The following is a 24,732-nucleotide window of genomic DNA, read 5'->3' on the forward strand; positions in this document are numbered from 1 at the left end:
AGATAAAACAAAAGAATTTTACCATAGAACATCCCGGCATAGTCAATCGAACCCAATCGAACTGTGTTTCAACCGAACACAATCGAACCCAATTCATGGATTGACTTCGATTGCGTTCGGCAATCGAACCAAATCGAACTCAAGCAAAAATATTGGACAATCAAACTAAATCGAATATTTGATTTCTGAACTCTTAATTTTTTGCAAAACTGCTGTTGAAAACCAACAACACGTATTTCGAGGCTCGAGTTACTTCATTATAACACGGTTTTTTTTTGGGTTTTCGAGACAATGTAACATAATCTTTGTTCAAGCGAATTTACTCACCGAACACAATCGAACGCAAATTTCCATTGGATTGAGTTCGATTGAGTTCGGTTGCCGAACCCAATCGAGCACAATCTAATTGATTGAGTTCGATAGGTTCGGAATCGAACTCACACAAAGTTCGATGTTCGATTTGGTCCACTTCCTCGACTCAATCCAACTCAATCCACGGATTAAGTTCGACTGGGTTCGATTGACTATGCCGAGAGAGCATAAAGAGCGCACCAAAACGAGAATGGCTATAAGCAGTAATTAGATTTTAAAAAAAACACACCAGCACTTTCGCATGCAGAAATTGCACGAATTTCAAAATATTCACTCACGAACCACGCGGAAATTGCTGTTTCTAAGTAAAGCAGGTACAAAAATAGTTGAAGCCTTCAAATTTCGGACATTAACAGCACCCTTTCAGTTGTTTCTTCCACTTAGTCAAGTGCCATACAATTAAACTTCAAAAGGTCGTTCCGTTTTAACCATTCGCATTGCCTTCCAAACTGAAATGAGTAGCAGTACACTGATAGCGTTGTTCGGTCATATCGTGTTCAGTTTGACACGAGGAGTAACAGAGCACTACAACCCACAAGAACCTGAATACACGGCAGAGTCTTTTGGCTACGATCCTCTACAAAGCACAGGTCGAGAATGGTACTATCATCCTGTTGATGAGCTTATTTACCAAGAATACAGCGACAGAAACGTCACAAGCTATATAGCGTCTAGCCATCTTAATATTAAGGTTATAAACGCTTGCTCAACAGAAGGAAACGAAGAAACACAACAACATCAGCAAGATGAAGATTTAGCAATGGCTTGGAAGCGACTCCGACCATCCGCTTTCCGTACAGTCTCTAAATCATTGTGTATAGGAGCATTGATTTCTCTACTAACTGCTACCATAATTGGTATAGTATTCGTGATGACCATATATCTGGGTTATAAAACTTTATTTAACTGTCGTTATTTACCACTGAAATCAATTCCCATTCGAGTGCAATGGACAATAACAATTTCAGATGTAATTGCTTGCGCTTTGTTTTACGCCTGCGTATTTATAAATCTATTATTCCTCTTCCGCCCGTATCAGTTGAAAGGGCTTAAAACAAAACTCATCCTTGTTGCTTGTGTTATCTTTAGTTTGGATGCACTTTATCGAGTTAATCTGCAGGCCGCAGGAAAACCATTTTACCACATGTCTGCTTTATATAAAGTTCCGCTTTACACTTTCTTTATTGTCAATATCTCTTTACAGAGCTATCTTGTCACAGTGTCATTTAACTTCCGAGGGGTGAAAATGGCATCTCTGATTTCTAAAATGACAGTTCCACAATGTTTTACCTGCATTGTAGCTTTTATAATCGTCATTTTCATTTACCCAGCGTATAACCAAAAAGACAAAGAAGGTAAACTGTTAATCGCAATTTACTCTCCTCTCATTGGAGTTGCACTTAAAGTCATCTCGCGAATTTGTGTTCAGCGGTTATGGAACATTACTCATCCGGGATACTCCTATGTCTTGCTAGCGCCGTTGTATTACATGTCAGCGGTTATGTTCCGGGTTTTACAAGCAGACCTTGAAAGTTTACAATCCATCGCCATTCTTGGAATAATTCACGGCGCGGCAGAAGTCGTAGAACGAAGTACCATGGTTGTGATTGATCACATTTCTCATGTGATTTGGAAAAGGAAGTCAGCTCCTTGGGGAAGTTTTCGCACTCCTCGCCGGGAGAGACTAATGGCTGATATCGCTATCATGAGCATGTTGTCTGAATCAACCGCTGTAATGTCTGTGAATGGATTTTTGCACTTGTATCAATATATATACTTGGAAAACGATTCCCTGTTAAGGTTGCTGCAGTCTTTTGCTATTTACACTTCAGTTCAGCTGGGGATCGAGTGGTTTCTCACAAGCGTCTCTCTGGCGATCGAGACTCGCTATCAAAATATGGCTGTCATGGCTGTTTGGCGAAGAAGATGGAAAAGACATATCTTGGTAGCAGTTGTAAATGCAGTGCCAATAGCTTTCTGGACTAGTGGAAACCTTTTCAACGTTATCAGAGGAAGATTTCATGAGACCTCAAACCAGGCATGCAAAATGCCGTTTTCTTAGGAAGAGACAAACCGTACTTGGTATGCCGACCAAGTACAAATCTGACAGAGAGAGTCAGGGAGGACTGGACGACGCAGTTAAGTCGGCAAACTGGCTTAGCCAATCAGACTTTACATGGTGAATAACTGCTGACGCATTAGGCTCGATTACCAACCGCTGTTCCAGAAAAATAGCCCGCGCGCTGTCGGGGAGAAAAGCAGACTCAAGACTCAAGTGAACGGTGGAAGCCGAGCCCACTGATACATGGACACTAAATAAGAAACAATTGATACAGTTTTGGAACTTTCTCAAACAGCGCTCCAGTAATCAAACAAATAACAAACTTTGACCACGAAATTTCCGCAAAAGTATATAAAAAAAAAACTACAAATAAACCTGGTCAACAGTAAATATCTTTAAATTAAACATTTCTTGAATCAATTTCGTTGCCAGCGTCGTCAGTTGCCATCTGTTTGTCTATTTTTCTGTTTGTTGCTGTTTTTGAAAGAAAATACGGTACACGTGACCAGTCTGTAATTTCTTCCGTATAACCAAGTTATCGGGAAAAATAGCTCAGTCGCGAGGGGGTCGAAAACGTGAGTGATTAAGAGAGACATTTATTTTACATGACCGGAGTTCTTGATAAAAAACCATAACTTTCGAAGCCTAGAAACGGAACGTACATGAACTATTTTTTCTCAAGTATTTGTCACATTTATTGTAGAAATGAACTCGTGAATTTGCGGTTGGGAATCCTGCTGCGATAGACGGCCAGACTGCTAACATACTGAATTCGTGAACGGGACTTTGAGCGCGATGCTCAACGAGTTTGCTGTTTTAATTCTGAAAGGTCTCTGAAGAGTCTCTTAGCCGAGACGAAACGCCGCGTCAAACTTGCCACGAACCAAGTATTTGTCACTTTTAGTGTATGACAACGTATAAATAAATTAAAACAGAAAGCAGAAGTGTTCTTACGAGTCAGGTTGCCACTTATCTTTTAATCTAAACAGCCCCTTAGTAATTACACAAAAAGGGAAGTAGAAAAGAGATATAGTAACTGTTTCAATTAACTTACTTCCTACATCAAAAAAATCCTCCTTATTTGCATAGATAACAATTGATTTACGATGTTTAGCATGTTTCGACAGTTGACAATCCGATTATAGCAATACCTACAATTCCATTACAAATTCACTAAACAACAATAAAACAATCCTTGTTGTTTCACTAAACATCTACATTTACATCTACATTTATTAAGTTGATAAAATCTTGGAAGACATCAAACTTACAGCTATGTCCTTAAATTCGATTAAAATTTCTAACACAGTAACCTGGATTACACTATACATTACGCCATGTCGGTGTTTCACTAAACGTAACAACAGAAGGCATTCAAAAGTTGAAACAACCTTCAGTTCGATCAGATATTTACACACGAAATTAAACTAATTGACTAAAAATACTATAAAACTAATTTACCAAAAAGGCCTTCCTAAAAAGACAAGACTTGAGTCATGCGTTTAAATCAAAGAATTAAATTTCTAGAGGAAGAGCATAGCCGTTCCTCACTTTCCAAGAATAACCTTGACCTGTCTGACCTAGTACCCAAGAATATAATCTCTATCAAAATTACATTTGATTGTCAGATAATCGACAGGAACTATGAAAATTATTATAAGTTTGGAATGGCTCCACGTTTTAAGTGTGACTTTATTAGAACCGAACCAGGCGGAGTCACCAATGACCTCACGATAAAGCAAATGAATTTTACGATAGTGCTTAAAAAGCGCACGACGACGAGGATTGCTTTAAGCAGTTATTAGGTTAAAAAACACAGGAGTATTTTCACATCCACAAATCTTGCGTACACCACGGTACAAACATCACCAGCACCCTTTCAGTTACTTCTTCCACTTAGCCAAGTCGGCCATACATTTAAATTCCAAAAGGTCGCTCCATTTTAACCATTCGCATTGGTTTTTAAATTGAAATGAGTAGCAGTACACTAATAGAGCTGTTTGAATTGGTCATATCGTGTTCAGTTTTACACGAGGAGTCACAGAGCACTACAACCCACAAGAACCTGAATACACGGCAGAGTCTTTTGGCCACGATCCTCCGCAAAGCACGGGTAGAGAATGGAATTATCTTCCAGTTGACGAGCTTATTTACCAGGAATACGGCGACAGAGAGGCCACAAACTTAGACTATCACGCGGACGGTCTAGCCATCTTGATATAAGGGTTATAAGCGTGTGTTCCACAGTGAAAAACAAAGGAAGATCTACGAGATGAAGATAGAGCAATGGCTTGGAAGCGTCCCAGACCATCCACTCTCCGTAAATTTCTTAATTAATGTACACTGCAGCATCAATTTCACTACTAACCTCTACCATCAACGGTATAGTATTCGTAATGACCATATATCTGGGTTATAAAGCTTAATTGTCATGACTGTTTGCCGAAGACGGAGGGAAAAGACATCCTAGTAGCGATTGTAAATACAGTGCTATTAGCTATAACGACAAGCGGAAACGTTTTTGTGACGGGCATGGCACATAACCGTTTAAGTGATGCGCAAACAAGCCTTAAGAATAACAGGCCCTTTCCCCTGTGTATAGTTTTTGCTCATGTTGAATGCTCCTTACGCTTTTATAAAGAACAAAATGCTAAATTAAGGTGATCGCTGAAGTAAAAGGTCTAAGTTTACAGCAAAAGAGTGGTTATATCCGGGACTGTCCACCTGGCTACTGATCGAATTGACTGAAGTCGCAGTTTTCTGCACCTGTGCTGCTAAGCAACTTAACTTCTCAAACGTGTTCGCAGGAGTGCTTGCGCAAGTTTCAAAACGCCACTTCTTGTTCTGTCTGAAGGCAGCGTGGCCGAGATGTTAGCGCGCCGGACTTTAATCCGGAAATTGCGGGTTCAAGTTCCGCTCTTACCACTTAGCCGGAGTTATTTCTCGGTAGACCCTAGTTCAACTCCTCGGTCATGCTTGTAAAAGGCCAACTTGTCTGCCTCCCGCGAGTTGGGAATTTAAAGCCTGTCATGTTTAGTTGATATATTTGTTTCTTTCAGTTTAAGTGGCATGCCTGTGAACTAGCAAGGTGCAGCTAAGCGCATTGACCAATATAAAAACAACAACATTTGAAAAACAACAACAACAACAACAAACTGTAAAGCAGTATTCAAAGCGTTATTGACTTACCTAAACGTCTTACACAGCACCAGTCGAGAGTAAACTGACTGAAAATCCCGGTCCACTTCACGTTGACTTGCCTGGACATAAAAGAGGAATAGTAAATTGACTGGAGTTAATTAACGTTTTTCCCAATGTGAAGTCACATATATTGAGTGCAATTTGTTGGCAATTTAGTCGATGTTTAATCGTTCATTTTCTTATAATCTTGATTTATTATTTATTATTTCTCAAGTTATTTCCCGGAATCGAAAAAAGCCTTACGTTGGTGATAGGGGGGTGTAACTCTACGATGAACTGCCCGGGGGGAGTCTGCAGTACAAGCACAGTTTGTGGTTGGGCAATTTTTAAAACCGTATACCCCTCGACACCGTCACTGGGGATTGGCCTAACCTTTGATTTCCAAGAGTGATTAAAATCTTATTTCTTGTTATAGTATCGATACATTATCAACCAAGCAAGTGACGAAAATATAGAAATTTGTCAACTAGAGCATATTGTCTCGATGTAACAACAAATTTTCTGAACTGACATTGAAAGAAATGTATGGAATTCAGTAAGGAGACTACTGAGCAAGACAGCACTTTTTCCTCACAGGTTGAAGGAGAAGGAGAGAACAGTCAACCCCGGGGAGGGGGGGGGGGGGGACTCCAGTATTAAAAGGACCGGGGTGCTCGTCTAAAATTTTGAAAAGAACCCCTATGAGGTACCACGATCCTGTTTTGTGGGCGTGGCTTGACGTGTTTTTCACTCCTAGGAGGTACCGATTCTAAAACAACACATTATCTCCTGTCATATTTTTTCGGCTCAACACCGTAAAAAGTACCGCAGAAGCTCCTGCTGTGGATCGTTTGAGGCTGAACACCCTAAGAGCTACCAAATTTTTTAACCCCTACGAGGTACGACGAACACCCCCGTCCTTTTTACATGGGAGGCCCCTGGGGAGTCAAGCCTTGCTCACCTCTTCCATAAAGAGCCAAGGATGACAAGGACCTCCTAAAATGGATGGTTTTCTCATGCCGTGTAGGAATATCGACTTCAGGGCCGGGCACAACCTTCAATGTGGATCAATGTAACAAAAAAAGGTAAGTAAAATGAAGAACCTGATTATCTCAGTCTTTACTGTTAAGGTGGCTTCCTATAGTTTTATGATTGCACGCGCGCATAGGACGAAAGCTCAAGTAATCTGCGCGCGTTCAGAGGAAAACGCCAGTGTTTTACGATTTTTATGACGTCAACATGAGCACAAAAAGTAAAACTGACAGTGAATTTCCTTGCGTTTCCTTCGGTGAATTTTTTTAAAAATTGGCTCAGTTGTAACCACGTACAATTTGTTTGAAATGCCGTACTCTTGTTAAAATCTGTCAGAGCTAATCTGATATATTTAGAAGAATGACAAATTACAGAATATTGGAAAAAACCGTCTGAACAACCTTGAATTTTTACTAATTCAAAATGTCAGGCAGTATCATTTCCATGATGTGGCGAAGTATGAAAAAATTTCACCGATGGAAAGTATAAACATTAAGGAGTTTAGGCCAAAATGAGGAATAGATCTGCCTGTCATTAGATGAGATATTGCCATGGCAATGGCCTTAATCCAAAAATTGACAACCAAAAAATAAGCCTTATTTTAACAGTACCCATACTGGTAAACCTCTACAGGGAAAACTTTAAGAGAAATTAACTAAGTTTCCTTTTCTAACTCGCGCTCTATAGGGAGGGTGTTTGTAAATACTCTAAAAGTAAGGAGATTTTGTCTGAAATGTTACACTCGATACGGATATTATTGCGTTATTCAACTAAATAATGGTAATCAGTTGACAATTACTTCCACCAATAAGAAGGAATTTCTGAAAATAAACAGCCGTTTCGAGAAAGGTTGTCCTACCAAAGCGTAACGACGCACACGGCAATGTCGAAAGGTATTATGGGTAATGGTGGTTTACTGTTGCTTGATTGAACCTCAAGGTGTTTCAGCGTGATAGAAGGATACAGCACAAACACGTGTATTCATGCTTTCTGTTTCCTTCTTGCTGAAACACCGCGAACCTCAATCAAGCATCGCCAAACTATTACTACCTAATAATACCACTCGGCATTGTGAGTTCTGATTTGTGTTTGTCGTTTCTTTAGTTTTGGCTTCCCGACATTCATGCAAAAATGTTCCATTGAACTGGCCCTTACTTACCCGCCTCTGACAAGATCTGTCACAGTTTCCGACACAGAATCATCTCCGGCGGTGGAATACTACGGACAAAGAAAAAAGAACAACCCTTAGGACGAAACCATGCTTAAAAGCTGAGGATTTGAGCTCATACAATATGAAATAAAAGAACACGTGAAAGCGTCTAGCGCTGTTCATTAGAGGTAACAGGTACTTTTCGGCCAAAATGAGAATCTCGTGTAGATAAAACCAAGATCGCGGATTATGACAGAGATATCGAAAAGCAGTAATAAGACAACGTTCAGAAACTGTTCGGTGAAATCTACGAAGATTTGCCGATTACTAAACGAATGACGTCACGAATCTGTTTCTATTATGTAAATGTTGTCTCGGTGCACCCGTAAGAAAACAACCTACCTCTTTACTTCTTTCATCCAGAATCTCAACAAATTTGGCAGGGAACCAACCTGGAATTAAAGGAGTTGAGGTAAAAAGAACATCTAAACCACAAACACAATTCGACAACAGTCTACTATCTAATTAGAAAAATCTTGTTTTATGTCAGCAAGTGCAAAATCAAACAATGTTTCCTGCGCTTTCTACTGCAAGCTTTAAACGCGTGTTCTGAATGGTTATTGAGAAATTTGCATCAATATAACAGTTAAATGTCATTACAATTGCTTCGTTTCAGTTTGCCTGTTTTTTTGGCTGTTTGCTTTGTTCGTTTGTTGTTTGTTTGTTTTTGGTTTTGGTTTTGGTTGTTTCTTACTTACTGTTTTGTTTTCTTACCTCCTGTAAGTTATCAATGCTTCTTGACTTGGCCCTAAAGGATACAAATACATCCCTATGGCCACCAACAACGCCTTCGTTTACTCCCATTGGTTCGCGCCAAATACCTTTGACTGGAGGTATTTCCCATAAAAAAAAAAATGAAAATTCTTCATACCCTTGCATCTTACCTCTCAAACCATTAAGTTCACCAACCCAACAGTGCTCGTCCTTTTGCGAAATTATCTGCGATAAAAATAAGTTGTTAACTCTGAGAGTAATGCGGTGCACTAGCTGTTACTGGTCGAAAAGTACGCCTGGATTTCCGTAGCTTAATTCAAAAGCGGGACCCTGAGCCTTTTAGTTTGTCACTCAATGTTGGCTGAAAGACTCAGTCCTTGACGAGTGAAAAACGTTCCTAAATAGCCTAGGAGGTTCTGTGCTCGCAACCTTGTAACGAAACCATTGCGAAGAACGAGGCTACATCAGCAGCAACACAACATACCGTAACAATGTCATTTTTCCGAAATCCAAGTTCATCGTCATCATGTCTCTCAAAGTCCAACAGAGCCTTAGCTCGTCTCCGACGATTCCTGTGGACCAAGCACAAAACAGAGGTGTCGACTGTGATGCGCACTGACTATTGAAAACTTGGGATATCGTTTCATTGAATAATCTTGTTTGTAACGGTGAATGTCCTTCTTTTAGTCTTCTCGGGAATTGGATTATCCAGAGAACTTCTAAATCTTGCTCCGAAAGTTCTGAGAAATGAGAAAACCTCGTCATTTTGTAGACGACATCCTACACTGCACAACAGGTTCAGCCAATCAGATTGCAGTATTTGCACTTTGTGTTCAGTACTAGTTCAAGTCCACTAAAATACTTATCTTATCAGAAATGACTCTCTCAACAAATGACTTCACGAGGCAATGGTTTTTACAGCGTACCTGGCTACGTTGATAAACCTTTCATGGTCTCTTGCATGACTTTCCATTGAATAGTCAACTTCCAGACCCTAAAGGCAATGAGAAACAATCGTAAAACACTATTCTCCTCGATCAACTTATTGACGCACGATAAAAGCCTTACGCGGTGAGAAATAGCTAAGAGCGACTAACTCTACGTTACGGTTTGCGCATCTTGTAAACTTAGCCTAATGTTTTCAAGTGTCTCTTTCGTAATCTGTGTTAATTTTCTCCATACTTAACCATCCTTGTTCTTTTAAGGTTTATTATCATCTTTTTGGTGTTTTTCTGTCTTTATGAACTAGTATTTTCAGGTTTCTTCAATTTAAAGGTAATTTTGTACCTGACCAAAATAGTTTAAAATACCGTGACTGAACTCCCTCAAAGGGTATGTCTACTCTAGTCCCACCTTCTTAGGATCCACAGCGTCAAAATGTCGGGCTATTTGAAGAATTGCTTCCCTTAAATCGGCCACCAGTTCTGAAAAAAATAGTAATGTACTCAAGAATAAACAAGTGGTTCCGATATTATTTATTATATTAACAATTATGACTTCAGATGACTGATAAACACCAATTATATCACAAACACTGTATGCCACTTTTCCGCAAGGAAGTGGCTATCTGAGCAATATTCTTTTACCCATTCGTTTAACTTTAAGTCGAAGTTAGTGGTTGCTTATAGTGACCACACTATGCTCTTGCAGTGGATCGTTTTAACGCAAATTGTACTGTTATTCAATGCAGCTGCCGTGTTTAGCGTCAGTCCACTAGTACCAAGTCACAGTTGACTTAGTTGTCTTCTCCAATGTACTTGTTCTGTTTGCATGACTAATGGCTCTTTGATGAATAAAATTTCGTCACAAGATGGAGATATTGTTACCCACCTGTCTGTCGGATGTTTTTAGCCTTATGCAAGGAAATGCCACCTTTTCCTGAAGAGAAAAAAAGGAACATTGTTTGATAGTGACATGGCTTGTTCACGTTTTCCCAGCTTCGTTTCCGCTAGATGTTCTTATTTTTGACTTCTGAATGGTCAATTGAAATATTTGTGATTGGCCATATAAGATTGCCTTTTACAATCATTAGGTAAAAGGAAGGAGTTGCTCCCTATAGATGTATTGAAATTTTACCCAGATTCAATAGCCAGCCAGTATACTTTCTAACTTTCTGTCTTTGTACAACCAAACTGGATTGGTGAAAGAAGAGAGGCTTGACAAAAGCCAGCCCTGGCCCTACAGGTTGATAGATTGACATAGAGTCACTAAACCCATCCCGTAAAAGCCCAGGTGATAAATGATTACAGAAACCCCCAACGGGGCCTTATGAGCAAAAGTAAGTATTTCATCCGCTAAATAAAGTCATGTGCTCACCAAAGAGTAGACTGAAGAATGTTCTTGGTGGAGTTATTGTTCTTTTTTGAAGTCGCTGTATAGCAGAGAAAAAACATGTTCATTCAGGATTTAGTTAAGTCCTACGTAACTTTAGAAGAACACTGTACATTTATGTTACACTACATCTGATCAGAGTAATGCAAGAGGAATCTTAAGCCAAAGAAGGTGTGTGAGCAAATCTCGCAATGTCTGTTGTTCAGAACTACTGGAATGCCGGGCATAACTAAAACTTACTCAGATTTTACATGTACCATCATCTCTGTCTATTATTCTCCAGTGTTGTCAAAAACGACTCATTAAAATCAACATCAACAGGGGAGAATGCTGAGGTGCTCACAAACACATATACATGTACTATATGGTACAGCACTTTAAATCTCATGAACTCCACAGCTGATTGAAAATAAATTCATGACATTACATGCTGTGTTCTAACCAGTGAGAGCAAGCATGATGGAAATCGTTTTCCTACTGCATTATTTCGGAGAAAAAAAAAACAAAAACGTAAACCAATCATCACATGGTATGCACAAAAATTTCCTCTCTACTCAGTGAATTGAAACCACTACTGGCTGACATTGCATTTAAAGTTGGTATTGTTCACTGTCTTTAGAATTCAGCTTTACTTTCTGCCACTAGCAATACCAACACTTCCTTACATCTCTTGTTATTTGTTTTCTGGAATCTCTGTCCACCAAAACTCCAAGGTCTGCCATGAGGAAAGCCATGTGCTTCTTTCTATGAGTCTCTAGTATCACATCAGTAAGCGAGGCAGATGCTTTGTTTGCAGCCTGAAAATTCAAGACAAAGAACCGTCACTAGGAATCATTCTTTTGGTATCCTTCACACATGAAATTGATGGTTAATATCTGCAATGCCACACTGGTGACTTACACTTAACCATTTTATAGAACTGTGCAATGTGTAATTGGATGCTATTCTAATTTACCCAACTGGAGACCCCACATGTACATGGTCTACATCATCAGTATATAATGATTCAAATTATTCTTGCATTTTGATTGGTTCTTACTTAGGATCTACTGGAGGACAGATGCATAGAATTAGATGACATTAACATTCCTTTCTGTTTTTTGATTTTTATAACACAGATAGATTCCAAAATCAGTGACACAATCGCCAACCAGCTCATGCACCACTTCTTGTTCTTACCACATTTTGACATCATCTGTGATCTATTTACTGAACAGATGCCCAGCAACATGGAATCTACATTTTGTGTTTCTTAAGTAAAGAATTTTGCCTTTCAACCCTAAACATCCTTCTTGAAGTTCAAGGATGTGACATGCTCAAACTGAAACAGAGACATCTATTTGCGAGTTTCTCTGAGTGACCAGATCTTGGCTTTAGAAGGTACAGTTCCATAACAACATTACTGGTAATTATGGCCAGTGTCTTGAAGAGGTTCTTAACTGCGTTCTATCTGTACTTCTTAGTCCAGTGGGGAGCTATAAAGGCTGAGGTAAATGAACTCAGAGCATGCACCTTTTCCTCAATGAATGCTTTGGTCTGCTTTAAAATGAGGGTTCTTGTTTCAGAACATAATTACTGCATTGTACATAGCACCCTACATGTACCTCCAACAATTGATCTGCATCAGTGACATCACCAGGAATATCTGACAGGGTGTTAAAGATCTGTGCTGAATTATCCAACTTTAAAATCACATCTTCCTGCAAAAATATCATTAAGTAAATTGAAAAATAATTGAAATATTGAGCCACCAGGAGAAAAACTACATGTAAATCTCCTTTCAGACTTTCTCTTATTTCATTGCTCGATAAAATCATAACTTACATGTATAATTACTGTAAGTGATAAACTGTTCATTGTAACAGATCTTTATTGTACAGAATTTCCACTTAGTGTGAGCGAAGGAAGGCTTATGGCGTCAAATTATAATGTACAAAAGATTCCCCCATATATAGTGTATGGCAATTAAAAAAAAAAATCAGACTTCTATGGGATTCACAACTCACTATGACTATTGCATGTAAAAATAGTAGATGACACGTAGTTATTAACGTATACAAATTAAAGTCAAGGTTTACATACCTTCATTTTCAGCATACCAAGTGTCATTCTGAACAAAGTCACTGAACCCTCATAAAAGAAGATGTCCCAAATTCTTAAAAGGATCTATAAAATTGAAAATACATAAAATTATGTCGACTCAGTAGGAGTTGAATCTTTATTTACAAAAGACAATGGCAATGCAGGAGTTTTCCATGGTACAAACATATAACTTTCAAAACTTGGAACTTGGAATAATCATGGTGTGCATAAATTTATTACAGATTCACTAATACTTTCCAAGTACAGTGAAACCCCGCTCTACGGACACCCGCTTAATACGGACACCCGCTTATAACAGACAGTTTTCTTTGTCCCGACAACTAAAAAGCTCATATATTTTCTTTTAAATTAGCTCGCTTAATACGGACACCCGGATAATGCGGACACTTTATCATGTCCCTTTGGTGTCCGTATTAACGGGGTTCCACTGTAATTAGCTTGACGTGTTTGAGGAAAACAAAAATGACAATAATTTCATTCACCTGTTTTTAATATCATTGCAACATTGCAGGAGTATTCCAGGAGTAGGCAAAGGAAAAAAAGATTTCTGAATGAGTTTTCCAGGGCTTTGGAAGTAAATTTTGACACTCAGAGTTTCCACACAGTTTTGGAGGTGATGTCAATATTATTCAATACGGCTAAATGTAATTTAGGCTAAGTTAAATGCGAAACAAGATTGCTGGCCAGCAGTCTCCCTCAGAGTGGGTACAGGGTGGCAGGGGAATTTGTACAGGGGCACCTTGATTCTACAGCTTGGCTTCAGATGTCAAATAAGCCTTTCTACCTCCTAACCCTTCTCGCTACTGAGAGATGCTTAAAAAAAATTAATACAGTGGCTATTGAAAGCTTGATAAAGGATGTGAGGTAAAATACATGTAGAACAACTCCGCAAATGTATGAATTCACTAGTTACTTGTACTGTACATTAACTTCCTTGTACACCTTCCGTTGTCGGTTTTATGATGCAAACATCACTGTGTCCACGAAATAGTCCACTTCTAGTTTCTTACTGTTGTCATCTTACCTTTGTGTGTACAACACTAGCAAATGCTGTCAAGAACCAGTGAAGGGTTATCAACGACAACTCTATGTCATGTTCTTTTAACTGCTCATCCATTGGTGGAAGATAACTCACTATCAGTTGTCGCAGCACTCTCTGATCAGCCTAAACATTTCAATGAAAATAAAATTAGAGCTTAGCTATTGAGTGAAGAAATTATCCTTGCAGCTGTAAGGTGTTGTAAAGGTAAAGGTAAAGTCTGCATGTGAGCCAAGTGGCCCATCAGGCCGGAGCTTATCCCGGTTTCTGCCGCATGAAGCGACTAGGAGTATTTCTACTCCCCCCTGGATGGGATGCTAGTCCATCGCAGGGTTACCCCCGGCATTAAGTTCGCCGGTGCCCATTTATACACCTGGGTGGAGAGAGGCACTGTGAGAGTAAAGTGTCTTGCCCAAGAACACAACACAATGTCCCCGGCCAGGGCTCGAACCCGGACTGCTCGATCCGGAGACGAGTGCACTAACCATGAGGCCACCGCGCCTCCCGTGTAAGGTGTTGTACAGGGTGCTATAGCCTACAGGTACATAGAACACATTGTGAGTAAACACCACATGATACCCAGTGTTCTTGCTCAGTTTTTAATTTTCCACTCAGAAATTCAGTGTGACGGTGCCTGGTGGCTGACTCTCACAGATGTCATGGCAACCTTCCGTGCTCGTTTGCAGCTTCCTCCAAGCTTTCAGGTACGTTCCCCACACCCATCTAATGGTGATGAGCTAATTGTTTGTATGAATTCTTACTACACATAAAATTCACATGTCATTTCATGGATGAAGCATACACATTAGTTATGTAATAAAATAAACAACAATAGTGCTTAAAGTGAACACTGCTTTCACTTTGCGCTAATTGATTTAGCAATCTTGGATGATCAGTGTCAACTATGTTCCATTTCAACTGACATTAGATCATTTTCTCTACCAACCTGGACACCAATCAAAGTACTTGAATAATAAGATGTAGGAACAAGGTCCTCCACAATAGTGCACATCAACCAAAAGGCATCCTCTTCCTCTACAAAGAGTAACAAGGATGCCACAATCTAGGGCCAAAATGAGGTAACTCATAGTTAGTACAAAACTACTAAATAAACATGTAAAATCCATAATCACATGCAAGTTCTCTGATAAAATAGTTCACGTTGATGAATATGTTTGAGAACAAATAAAGACAAGGGATGCCAGAAACATTTTGTCCAGAAACCTAACATATTCAATTTTGAAACAAATTTGTTCAACTTGAGTTGACTAATTAGACCATTTTACAGTTGTCTGTTCAGTGACCTGGCCTTTGAATAGCAGTGAGGCTGGAGGTGACCTTGTTTTGATAAAGACCTCACTGTTTTTGTTGTGTAAATCATGTTGTTCTCATGCTAGCTAGTTGATATTCAAATGAGAAAAGAAGAGAGGTCTGTATCAAAGCAAGGTCACCTCCAGCCTTGCCTGCATTCATAGGCCAGGTAACTAAGCACACAACAGTAAAATGGCCAATTGAACACAACATTCTACGACATTGTTCCCTTGGCTGATCTGCTCAGGGCAAATGGATGTACATGCATGTAATCAGATAGGGCATCTGCACATCCCTCCAACAACTCTCCTTGTGTGAACAATACAAGAGATTTGAGGCTGTCAGATACAATTTCCAGTGCCCCCCCCCCCCCCCCAACTTCCACATCTTGACTGTCAATCTGCATGTAGGTGATGGTGGCCCTCTCTTACCATGCCCATTCCTTGACAGTAACCAATGTCTGTGTACAGCCAAGCCAGTGACCTAAGAATCCTTCTGAGTCGTAACAATCCTGTGCTTGTTGGTGATGAGAAACATGCGTTGTTGGGCATTGTCCGCAACAGATCCTGCAGAGACACAATTACTGGTTTATGGTTTCAATAAAGTTTTAGACTTTAGCAACAGCTCTCAGGGTCATGTCAATCAATATGTTAAATATCACTAACAGAAAAAACCTGTACATAATCTTGTATATCAACAACCTCCAACAAATGACAACAACCCATTAGGAAGTGATAACAACCTTAACTGATTCACAAGGAAACTTCAATAGAAAAAATTGGATTACAACATGAACAAACTTGAAATAGGGAGGTGAGAATTTAATTTACATGTAAACTTTGGCTCAGATTCCTTTAAAAACTTCAATTTCAAACATCTTCAGCTTAGTTGAGAGAGTAAATATTGATGCAGCGACAGCAATTTTGAAAAATAAATACAATAATTTCATTTACCTTTTCAATTTGCTTGGCTGTCAAAGAATTCTCATCAGCACTTGCTCGGACAATTTGCTGTATAACAATAAAAGGTATACAAGCACAATTAGCAGATTACTAGAGAGTTAAAATACATTTGGTAGAACTTGCAAGTAAAATAACAGAAACAAAATTATAATGCATGTGACAAGGACAATAGACCTCCAATAGACCTCTGCCAAGCGAGATGCCCGACATACAACCAGCCGACACACCTTTGCAGGTCAGCGAGAATGAGCCAAGTAAAGCAGAGATCAAGAGAGCCATCAGACAACTGAAAAATGGAAAAGCAGCTGTTCCTGATGGCATACCATCAGAAGCCATCAAGGCAGATTTAAACACCTTGACCAAGATGCTGTATGAGCTGTTTGGCAAGATCTGGGAAATGAACGAGATACCAGACGATTGGAAAGAAGGCTACCTAATTAAACTTCCAAAGAAGGGAGATCTGAAGGAATGTAAGAACTGGAGAGGCATCATGCTGCTGTCAATGGCGGGAAAAGTACTGAATAGGATAATTCTGGAGAGGTTGAAAGTAGAGGTGGATGAATGGTTGAGGGAAGAACAGGCTGGGTTCAGGAAAGATAGGTCATGTGCAGATCAAATTGCCACCCTGAGAATCATCTTGGAGCAGTCGTTAGAATGGAACTCTCCTGTTTATGCGACCTTTGTGGACTATGAGAAGGCATTCGACAGCGTTGATAGGGAAGTGTTGTGGAAGCTGCTATGCCACTATGGCTTCCCAGAGAAATACATCACTCTTATACAGAAGACCTATGAGAAGTGTACCTGTAGAGTCATCCACAATGGAGTTCTTTCAGAACTGTTTGAGATGCTCACTGGAGTGCGCCACGGTTGCTTGCTGTCGCCCTTCTTGTTCCTGCTTGTCATCGACTGGATAATGCGGAGGACAACAGATAAACATCAGGATGGCATACAGTGGACACTCGCGGCCCGGCTAGAAGATCTGGACTTCGCTGACGACATCGCCCTTCTCTCACATAACCACAGGAGCATGCAATCTGAGCTAACAAGACTGGCAAAAATCTCAATGCAGACGGGCCTTACGATCAGCAATCCAAGACGAAGGTGATGAGGGTTAACACCAGGAATACAGACATGATAGAATAAGATGGGGATGAAATCGACGAGGTGGAGGACTTTACATACCTTAGAAGTATCATCAGCAAGGACGGTGGATCTGATCAGGGGGACATACGAGTGAGGATTGGAAAGGCAAGAACTGCATTCGCCATCTCGACACCTGTTTGGAGATCAAAAGTGATTTCCAGAAAGACCAAACTACGGATATTTAATACCAACATAAAGTCGGTCCTTCTTTACGGCTCTGAAATGTGGATAGTAACAAAAGCAAATTCTACCAAACTGCAGACCTTTGTCAACAAATGCCTGAGATCCATAATGGGCATCCACTGGCCAGAGGTCATGACAAATGAAGAACTATGGACAACAACTGAGCAGGAAAGGATCAACGTCCAGATAAGAAGGCGAAAGTGGGGTTGGATTGGGCACACCCTCAGGAAAACTAACTGCAATGTCACCAAGCAGGCACTGAGATGGAACCCACAGGGGAAGAGGAGCCGAGAATGTCCCAGAAACAGCTGGAGGAGGACGGTAGATGATGAGGCGAGCAAAGCAGCCTACACCTGGTGGCAGCTTGAAAGGATAGCCCAAAACAGACCAAGATGGCGAGCAATGGTTTCCGTGGACCTATGCTCCACTGGGAGCGAAAGGGTTTAATGATGATGATGATGATGATGACAAGGACAACACCCATGCTGTAGTTCAGATGTCTACATGTACAACTCAATTCAATAATTATTATTATTAGATAACAATTAAAAATAAAATAAGCACCTTTACTTCACCAAATGTACATTCAAGTAATTTGTTCTCTTTCTATATACCCACTCACCTATCCTGGAACAGGCTACCAGTTAGGACCCTACTATCAAACTTGTTAAAATATGTTTAATACACAAAGTAGCAACCCTTTACCTTGTAGGTAAAATCACTGCTGATTTTCTTTTGTAGGGCTCCTGAAATTCGCATCCAGATCTACCGAAAAATTAAATGTAATCAAAAAAATTATATGAAATGAAAGAGCCAAAACAAGTGTGTGAAACAAATTAATTAATCTTGACATCAACCTACAGAACAGTAAGTTTAATCTCATACTGAGTCAGTACTTACTGGAGCTCTCATGCTGTGAGGAATTCCAAGGTAAACAAGCTCTCGCAACTTGTCTGAATGAGGAAAGCTTGGAGACACCTGAGAAAAGTTCATTATTATATTCATATTTCTATAATCAGGGAAACCATACAAATTATGTGACTGTGTAGAAACACGTAGTGTGCTTAACATTCACTAAATCACAGGTCTATTTGCCATTGGGTTTACTGCTGAAATCAACCATCCAAAGGCATATGAATTTTGCTTTACATTATTCCGTTTTTTCATATTTGTTGTTATTTTTCAGTAGAGAATAAACAATTTATTATTATTTCTGTTACTGCCTAGCCCTCGTATCATATTTACAAATCTCAACCTAGCTGGAAAATGCACATAATATTGAAGAGTTACATTGTATTTTCCCTTGATTGTCATACAAACAAAACCAAAGCAATCACTCTAGAGGAGACTAAAGCTACAGTTATGAAACTTTACAGACCTTGTCCCAAGTCATATCACCAACATCTTGATTCTGTGTGAACTCTAAGAAAGCTGTCCATTTTAGCCTCAGGCCTTCATCCTCACTAGTGACAAAGCTACCAGGATCAGGGTCTTTGTGCTCAAATTCTAAATCTGCAATAAAGTTTGATAAAAACATAAAAGTTCCAAAACAGTTCTAGCACTGTCTTCAGAATTAAAAAAATAACAATGGTCATTCATAAACATGAAGGGTTTAGCAAATACAATTTGGGAGGTGTGTTTAAAAGTGGAGCTCCAGTAGCCCGAAGGTCCACAAAGCGGAGCACCATACCCATATAGGAAAGAAAAGAAAACGCATGAGTGGATTTTCTCATGGTTATCATGGCTAGCGGTATTGCTCATGGGCGTGTATGCATGACGGCAGCGGCAGAGTCGCCCAACATGGCGGCCATACTCTAGCTAATAGGTTGACAGAGATAAACAGCCTTGGTTTATAGCGCACTTCTTTGATATTGGACCACCAGGTTATGTTCAATTGACATATGTCATTACAAGGTATCTGCTAACATATCACCTGACCATACAGCGGGCTCAAGTTTAGAGCTTATTGAGATCACAGTTTTTTAAGTTGACCACTGACCAAGTGCTGGGTTTTGATTAGATTGCAGGCTCATGTCAGGTTAACTTGTTGTATAAATTTTTCTTGCATACAGAAAGTTTTTAGCTGCTTTTGTTTTGTGTAGTTTGAGATTATTCAAACTCAAAACAGAAGGCCAAACAATATAGACAGAAAACCTCCCAGAAAGTTACAAAACTCAAAATTATCAAAAATTCTCCCTTATCCTGGGTTAGCTTAATAAATTTTGAGCTTTGAACAACTCAGCCCAGGAGTTCTGCTTTTAGGCTTGGCCAAATCTATATATAATTGTCTAAATTGTATAGTGGCTTTGCATGCACTGTACTTGAGGACAAAAGATTGACAGCTATTTGCCTCAGTAATACTGTCCTTTTTCTGAGGAAGTGTGTGTTTATTAGTTGCTATTATTATCCTATGAACCACTGGTACACTGGTACAGAAGTTTAACCTGCATATACAAGTTCTCTGAAAGAGTAAGGTTATCAAATATTACAGATACATCAGATTATGTACCTCCATCGATCATGAAGCCAAATTCATCATAATGTCCTGTTGGCCGATCCCCTGCATCTTCTGTCTGAGGAATTCAAATACATGCATTTTATTACTATTTCTAACAGTTGAACTCAAATTACAGCACACATTTGCAAACTTCATCGTGAAGTTAGCGATTTTATTGTAGACAAGGCTAGTATCAAATTTCCCAACAAACTTCAGAACACACATTACAGTATTTAAAGCAACCTGAAATTAACTGTAAAGGGGGCTGTATTGTAGATATGTTAAGCTTATAGGGAGGATTCTGGGCTATACAAATGAATGTATGTCAAAATTGAAAAGAAAAAGATCAGTGCTGTGTATGTACATGTATTTATTGAGAAAAAATAATTAATATGTAGTAGTTAAAAATTATAGAAAATTACATTATATGAACACATCTCACTCAAACTTCTTAGTTTGTCCACTTAGAGTGGTTTTTAATTCAGTATGCATCATAAAACCAAAACCAAGTTATCACTCTAGCCAATCACAAAGGACACAGACAATCCAACAAGTACATGTAGCTGATATAAAGTGTGAGAAAACATGTGCTGGTGAGTCATGACTGGTTTTGGTTTTACCTCTGACTGGATGACAAAGCGGTGCAAGCTTTCTAAACCAGTTGCATAGTGTAGTGATACAAAATCAAAGGAAATACTAATAAATCATTATTACTTTCAACACTCAAGTGAAATCCATTGTATTACTTGACTAGTAACAGTTAATTGTTTTCCATTCCCAAGAGTGGAAAAGCACAATTTGCCACATATGTAATGAAGCTTGGAGAAGGACTACTTAGATAGCAGTTAACATAGTTTTGAATATAATTATGCACCTGCTGAATTCTTGAAAGGATATCCTGTGGCCACATGCTGGGTGTGAGGGCAGAGAAGGGACCACCAATAGCTGGTACAAAGGAGCCTGTAACTGGAGTACCTCCACTAGCAACATGAATAGAGGAGTCATCCCACGCAAGGGTGTTATCATGGCCAGCATCGTCATCTTCATCTTCACTGAGGGTGGGAGCTACACATGATGAGCCAAATCATAAATTAGTAATATAATAATTGTATTTTCAATTGATAATCAAAATTCAAAAGATTAACCAACAAATTAATGATCATTGCCGTGTAACAGATACATAATATTTTCAGGTGTGAACTCTAAGAGACAGTATATTCAAATTTAAAAAAACCTAAAATTTAATATGGATTTATACTTACAAAGCATTCTTGATGAAATTTATTTTGTGATAAGCCATAATGATTACAGACTGATGTACAATTTGGATGCTAAAAGATAATCTAGTCTATATCATTTTAGGTTGTTTTTCCCACAGAATAATAACTTTGTGTTAAATTCTTGTTTGTCTTATTGCCACCCTCTTTTTGTTATCCACAATGCATAAAATACTACTATGTTACACTGCATAAAATAATACTGTGTTAGAAAATTAATCACCATCATTGAAAAGCCACAGGGTTATAATAAATTGTCACAACAAATACAATGCACATAATTTACAGGGTACTACGATACATACAAAACAAATCGCTCATGCATATTTTACAACTCCCTTTGCAATTTGCCACACAGATCTCAGCTTTAATCGCAGATCTCCAAGCAATGAACCCCAGCCAACTTGGACAAAAGCTGAATATACATTGACCAGCCATAGCTGAATAATGCAGACCATTTTTCAGAAGAATTAACAATTAAAGGTTGCAATAAATACATATATTCTCAACTGGTAAATTTAAAATTTTGTCACAAAACGGCTTGTTTTTGCTGTGAAAAGGTAAATAAACCCAGGATGCGAGGGATTTAGTTAATTTATCTTAGCCGCAAAAAAATTGATAACAGTTGATATAAAATCAGTGATGTGGCAATACCTGGGACAGAAGCTTTGTTTAAACAGAACACAATATTCCTCAGCAGCTGTCTCCTGCCTAACAAGATGTGCTTTTGTTTCTTGAGTTTTTTAACCATCATCTACAAACACTTTGTAGACTCAGTTTGTGTGAACACAGCAATATTTTCTCAAGCATGCTTCACCAGCAAGGAAAGAGGGCCCAGCAACATCCTCAAGTGCTACCAAACCAGGTGTCACCTGATCTAATCCCAAGTCACCTGAGGATTGATTTCCAACTTAAACTTCATTAACATAATTATGGAGACTTTAACAAAAATACAACTTGTAACCATGGATACCGCAACAGTCAAGGAGGAATGTAGCATACATTATGTTCTATTGCTATATTTCCCAACCAAGAAAAAACAATAAATATGATCAAAAATAGGTACTTTTCTCTGCTTTTCCATAGGTGATGTATAATTTATTTTGTTTATATAATAGAGAGAGACATACATTTAGGCAAGCAAGAACTTCTTATTTGTGGTCACAAATCAATTCTTTCTTTACATGTGGTACAGACACATATAAATAATATAAACAAACCCTCTCTGTTATCTTTGCCTAGTCCCTGTTAATGCTTCTTATGGGGCTTAAGAAAATTCCACCAACAGCCATCACTTAATCTTAAACCACTTTCAAATCAGCAAGGACTTTTCTTGTAAAGTGTAATAAATTTTACACACTCCGTTTTAGAGAGCAAAGGCATACAGTCATGTACATCTTCTGAGTTCTGCGTGCACATTCACACTATTCATTTACACCATGCAAATTTACTGGCAATTTTATAACAATATTCTGCAGTTCCTTCTGTCAGACCAAGAACCTGAAACATTTACATGACTGTGTACTTCGTCTTTCCCCTCTCACCCTCCTGATTCACTCCGTCTCAGTCCCCACTCTCCAGCAGTTTGTCAAATACATGTAAGCTGTGTCTTGTGGTTTCACTAAGATTTGAACCAGGGAAAGAGTGCAATAAGTGAGGCCCATAACAACTTCCTTCAGAGGGCCACATTATCATTATTAGAGATTCATAACTTACGGTACACCAGCTGGAACTCTGTTCTGTGCCAGGTCTTATCTATCGACAACATTCCGACAAGCCTTTTTAGTGCAGAGTGCACTATTGGGATGGTTATGGGGGTTGCCTGCCGCTAAGGAACTAAGGTGCTATGGCGCTATGGCCCTATGGCGCTAAGGTGTAAACTTTAATGTTTGTTTAATTAATTAATTTCAATTAATTAATTAGTCTAGAGGCAAGGAAGTAGTGGGAGTAGGGTGGGAAAGGTACATGTGTACTCTACGTAAAACACATTCCATCGCCGTCGCTTAACTTTGAACATCGCAAAGCTATATATTTGTTTCAGGTAACCCCTTGCTCTCCTTGTGGTACCATTCTCCTTAGAACAAAACTAATTTGCCCTAAACGCATGCGTAGATTAGTTAGGGTTCGTGGCCTCTATATTAGGTGAAGGATACATTGCATACGGAATCACGCACAAATGTTGAGTGGTTTTCCTTATGGTAGAGCTCAACATGTAAGACGCATGCGTTCTAGCATTGTTAGTGTTATACACTATCTTTGCACGCAGTATTTTATATATCGTGTCATGTGACCAAGGACGGCAGTTATTTTTCAGGTAGCGCCAATTGTCCCTTTTTATTGCAAAAGTGAAACGTTACTGTGGCTGCGTAGCTTTTAGAATTACAAACAGGTCGGTTCAACAAATATCATCTGCTGTTTTCAATCTACAATAGTGTGCTTGTCAGGGTTCAAATATATTGCTTCTCCTTAGCGACTTGTTTATTTCTTGCCTTAATTGTGTCTGTAAGAGAGACCAAAAAGTTCTCAAGTTAGTGGCTTTAATACTCCGCAAATTGTAAATTTGTAACAAAAGAAACCAGGAAAATGCTCAAATATTGCTGCAGACGCCGTGGCACCTAATGAAAGTTCAAATGAATTTAATCAGTCTTTGAGGAGACTCATTCATATCGGTCAAGTAGCGCTGTTTATCTTCAATACTTTTCGTTGAAAAGCTTCTCAGCCATCAATATCGTTGTGTGTTAATTTTGAATTGTTTTATTGTTAACAACAAAGGTGGCAACAGAAAAAGAAAGTGGTATTTCGTGACTATCTGATAATTAAATTAGTTCTTGTTCATCGGTAAAAATTTGCATTTTTAGTAAAACATCGTCTCTGCTCCGTTTCTTCATCACTACATCAGATATTTAACTTTCTTTCATTTATCTCCAAAAAACAAGGACATCTTCCGTATGTTTTGGAGAAAACAGGGGTTTCATATTACATGGCTTTGCGAGGAAAACAAAAGTATCAAGTTACAAAGTTGGCGTGAAGAGCTAAATTGTCACATTTGCTGCTTCAGCGTATTGTTGAATTTAAAATGAACGAAAATCAACTTAAAGCACCAGTAGTAATTAATTTGTGCGTAATGTTTGGACCTTGAATGAAAATACAACCTTGAAACATACACACTGCAAAGGGGAAAAGCCGTAGCAGACTACCAAGGTAGACACAAACCGGAAGTGAACCGAGCAGGGGTGAGTACTTATGGGACTACTGTATCAGAGCTATCAATTGCGCTCTGCACTATCTGAGATTGTCTCACTAGTTAAACTACTAC

At 39.0% G+C, this 24,732-nt stretch overlaps 2 protein-coding genes across 8 annotated transcripts in view; one reads left to right on the top strand and one right to left on the bottom strand.

Annotated features, from left to right (window-relative positions):
- Positions 1-24,732, bottom strand: part of LOC110046374 (small G protein signaling modulator 3-like) — a 60,290-nt gene that overhangs the window by 24,111 nt on the left and 11,447 nt on the right. For 4 of the 7 annotated variants that reach the window (XM_089290033.1, XM_089290032.1, XM_089290035.1 and 1 more), the window contains exons 2-23: positions 21,014-21,204; positions 20,152-20,215; positions 19,021-19,154; positions 18,543-18,620; positions 18,348-18,407; positions 16,308-16,364; positions 15,786-15,920; positions 14,990-15,106; positions 14,029-14,169; positions 12,984-13,067; positions 12,506-12,601; positions 11,567-11,698; positions 10,887-10,941; positions 10,401-10,448; positions 9,924-9,994; positions 9,497-9,564; positions 9,055-9,142; positions 8,741-8,795; positions 8,199-8,248; positions 7,806-7,864; positions 6,576-6,669; positions 5,624-5,694 (exon numbers count right to left, since the gene is read on the bottom strand). In XM_089290033.1, coding sequence (XP_089146159.1) covers positions 5,624-5,694; positions 6,576-6,669; positions 7,806-7,864; positions 8,199-8,248; positions 8,741-8,795; positions 9,055-9,142; positions 9,497-9,564; positions 9,924-9,994; positions 10,401-10,448; positions 10,887-10,941; positions 11,567-11,698; positions 12,506-12,601; positions 12,984-13,067; positions 14,029-14,169; positions 14,990-15,106; positions 15,786-15,920; positions 16,308-16,364; positions 18,348-18,407; positions 18,543-18,620; positions 19,021-19,154; positions 20,152-20,215; positions 21,014-21,204 — 1,948 coding nt within the window. Of the gene's footprint in view, positions 1-5,623; positions 5,695-6,575; positions 6,670-7,805; positions 7,865-8,198; positions 8,249-8,740; positions 8,796-9,054; positions 9,143-9,496; positions 9,565-9,923; positions 9,995-10,400; positions 10,449-10,886; positions 10,942-11,566; positions 11,699-12,505; positions 12,602-12,983; positions 13,068-14,028; positions 14,170-14,989; positions 15,107-15,785; positions 15,921-16,307; positions 16,365-18,347; positions 18,408-18,542; positions 18,621-19,020; positions 19,155-20,151; positions 20,216-21,013; positions 21,205-22,070; positions 22,309-24,732 lie in introns of those variants that run through there. The other 3 variants (XM_089290030.1, XM_089290029.1, XM_089290034.1) reach the window with 1 other exon arrangement.
- LOC149112245 (uncharacterized) lies at positions 827-2,434 on the top strand. Its single transcript, XM_089290039.1, has one exon. The coding sequence runs from the start codon at positions 827-829 to the stop codon at positions 2,432-2,434; it is 1,608 nt and encodes a 535-aa protein (XP_089146165.1).

Source organism: Orbicella faveolata, unplaced genomic scaffold (assembly GCF_042242905.1).
Source record: "Orbicella faveolata isolate gen_17 unplaced genomic scaffold, um_ofav_v1 contig_2, whole genome shotgun sequence".
NCBI classification, from domain to species: Eukaryota; Metazoa; Cnidaria; class Anthozoa; order Scleractinia; family Merulinidae; genus Orbicella; species Orbicella faveolata.

Excerpts from the sequence above, each read along its gene's own strand:
- LOC149112245 (XM_089290039.1), top strand. The coding sequence starts at position 827 with ATGAGTAGCAGTACACTGATAGCGTTGTTCGGTCATATCGTGTTCAGT.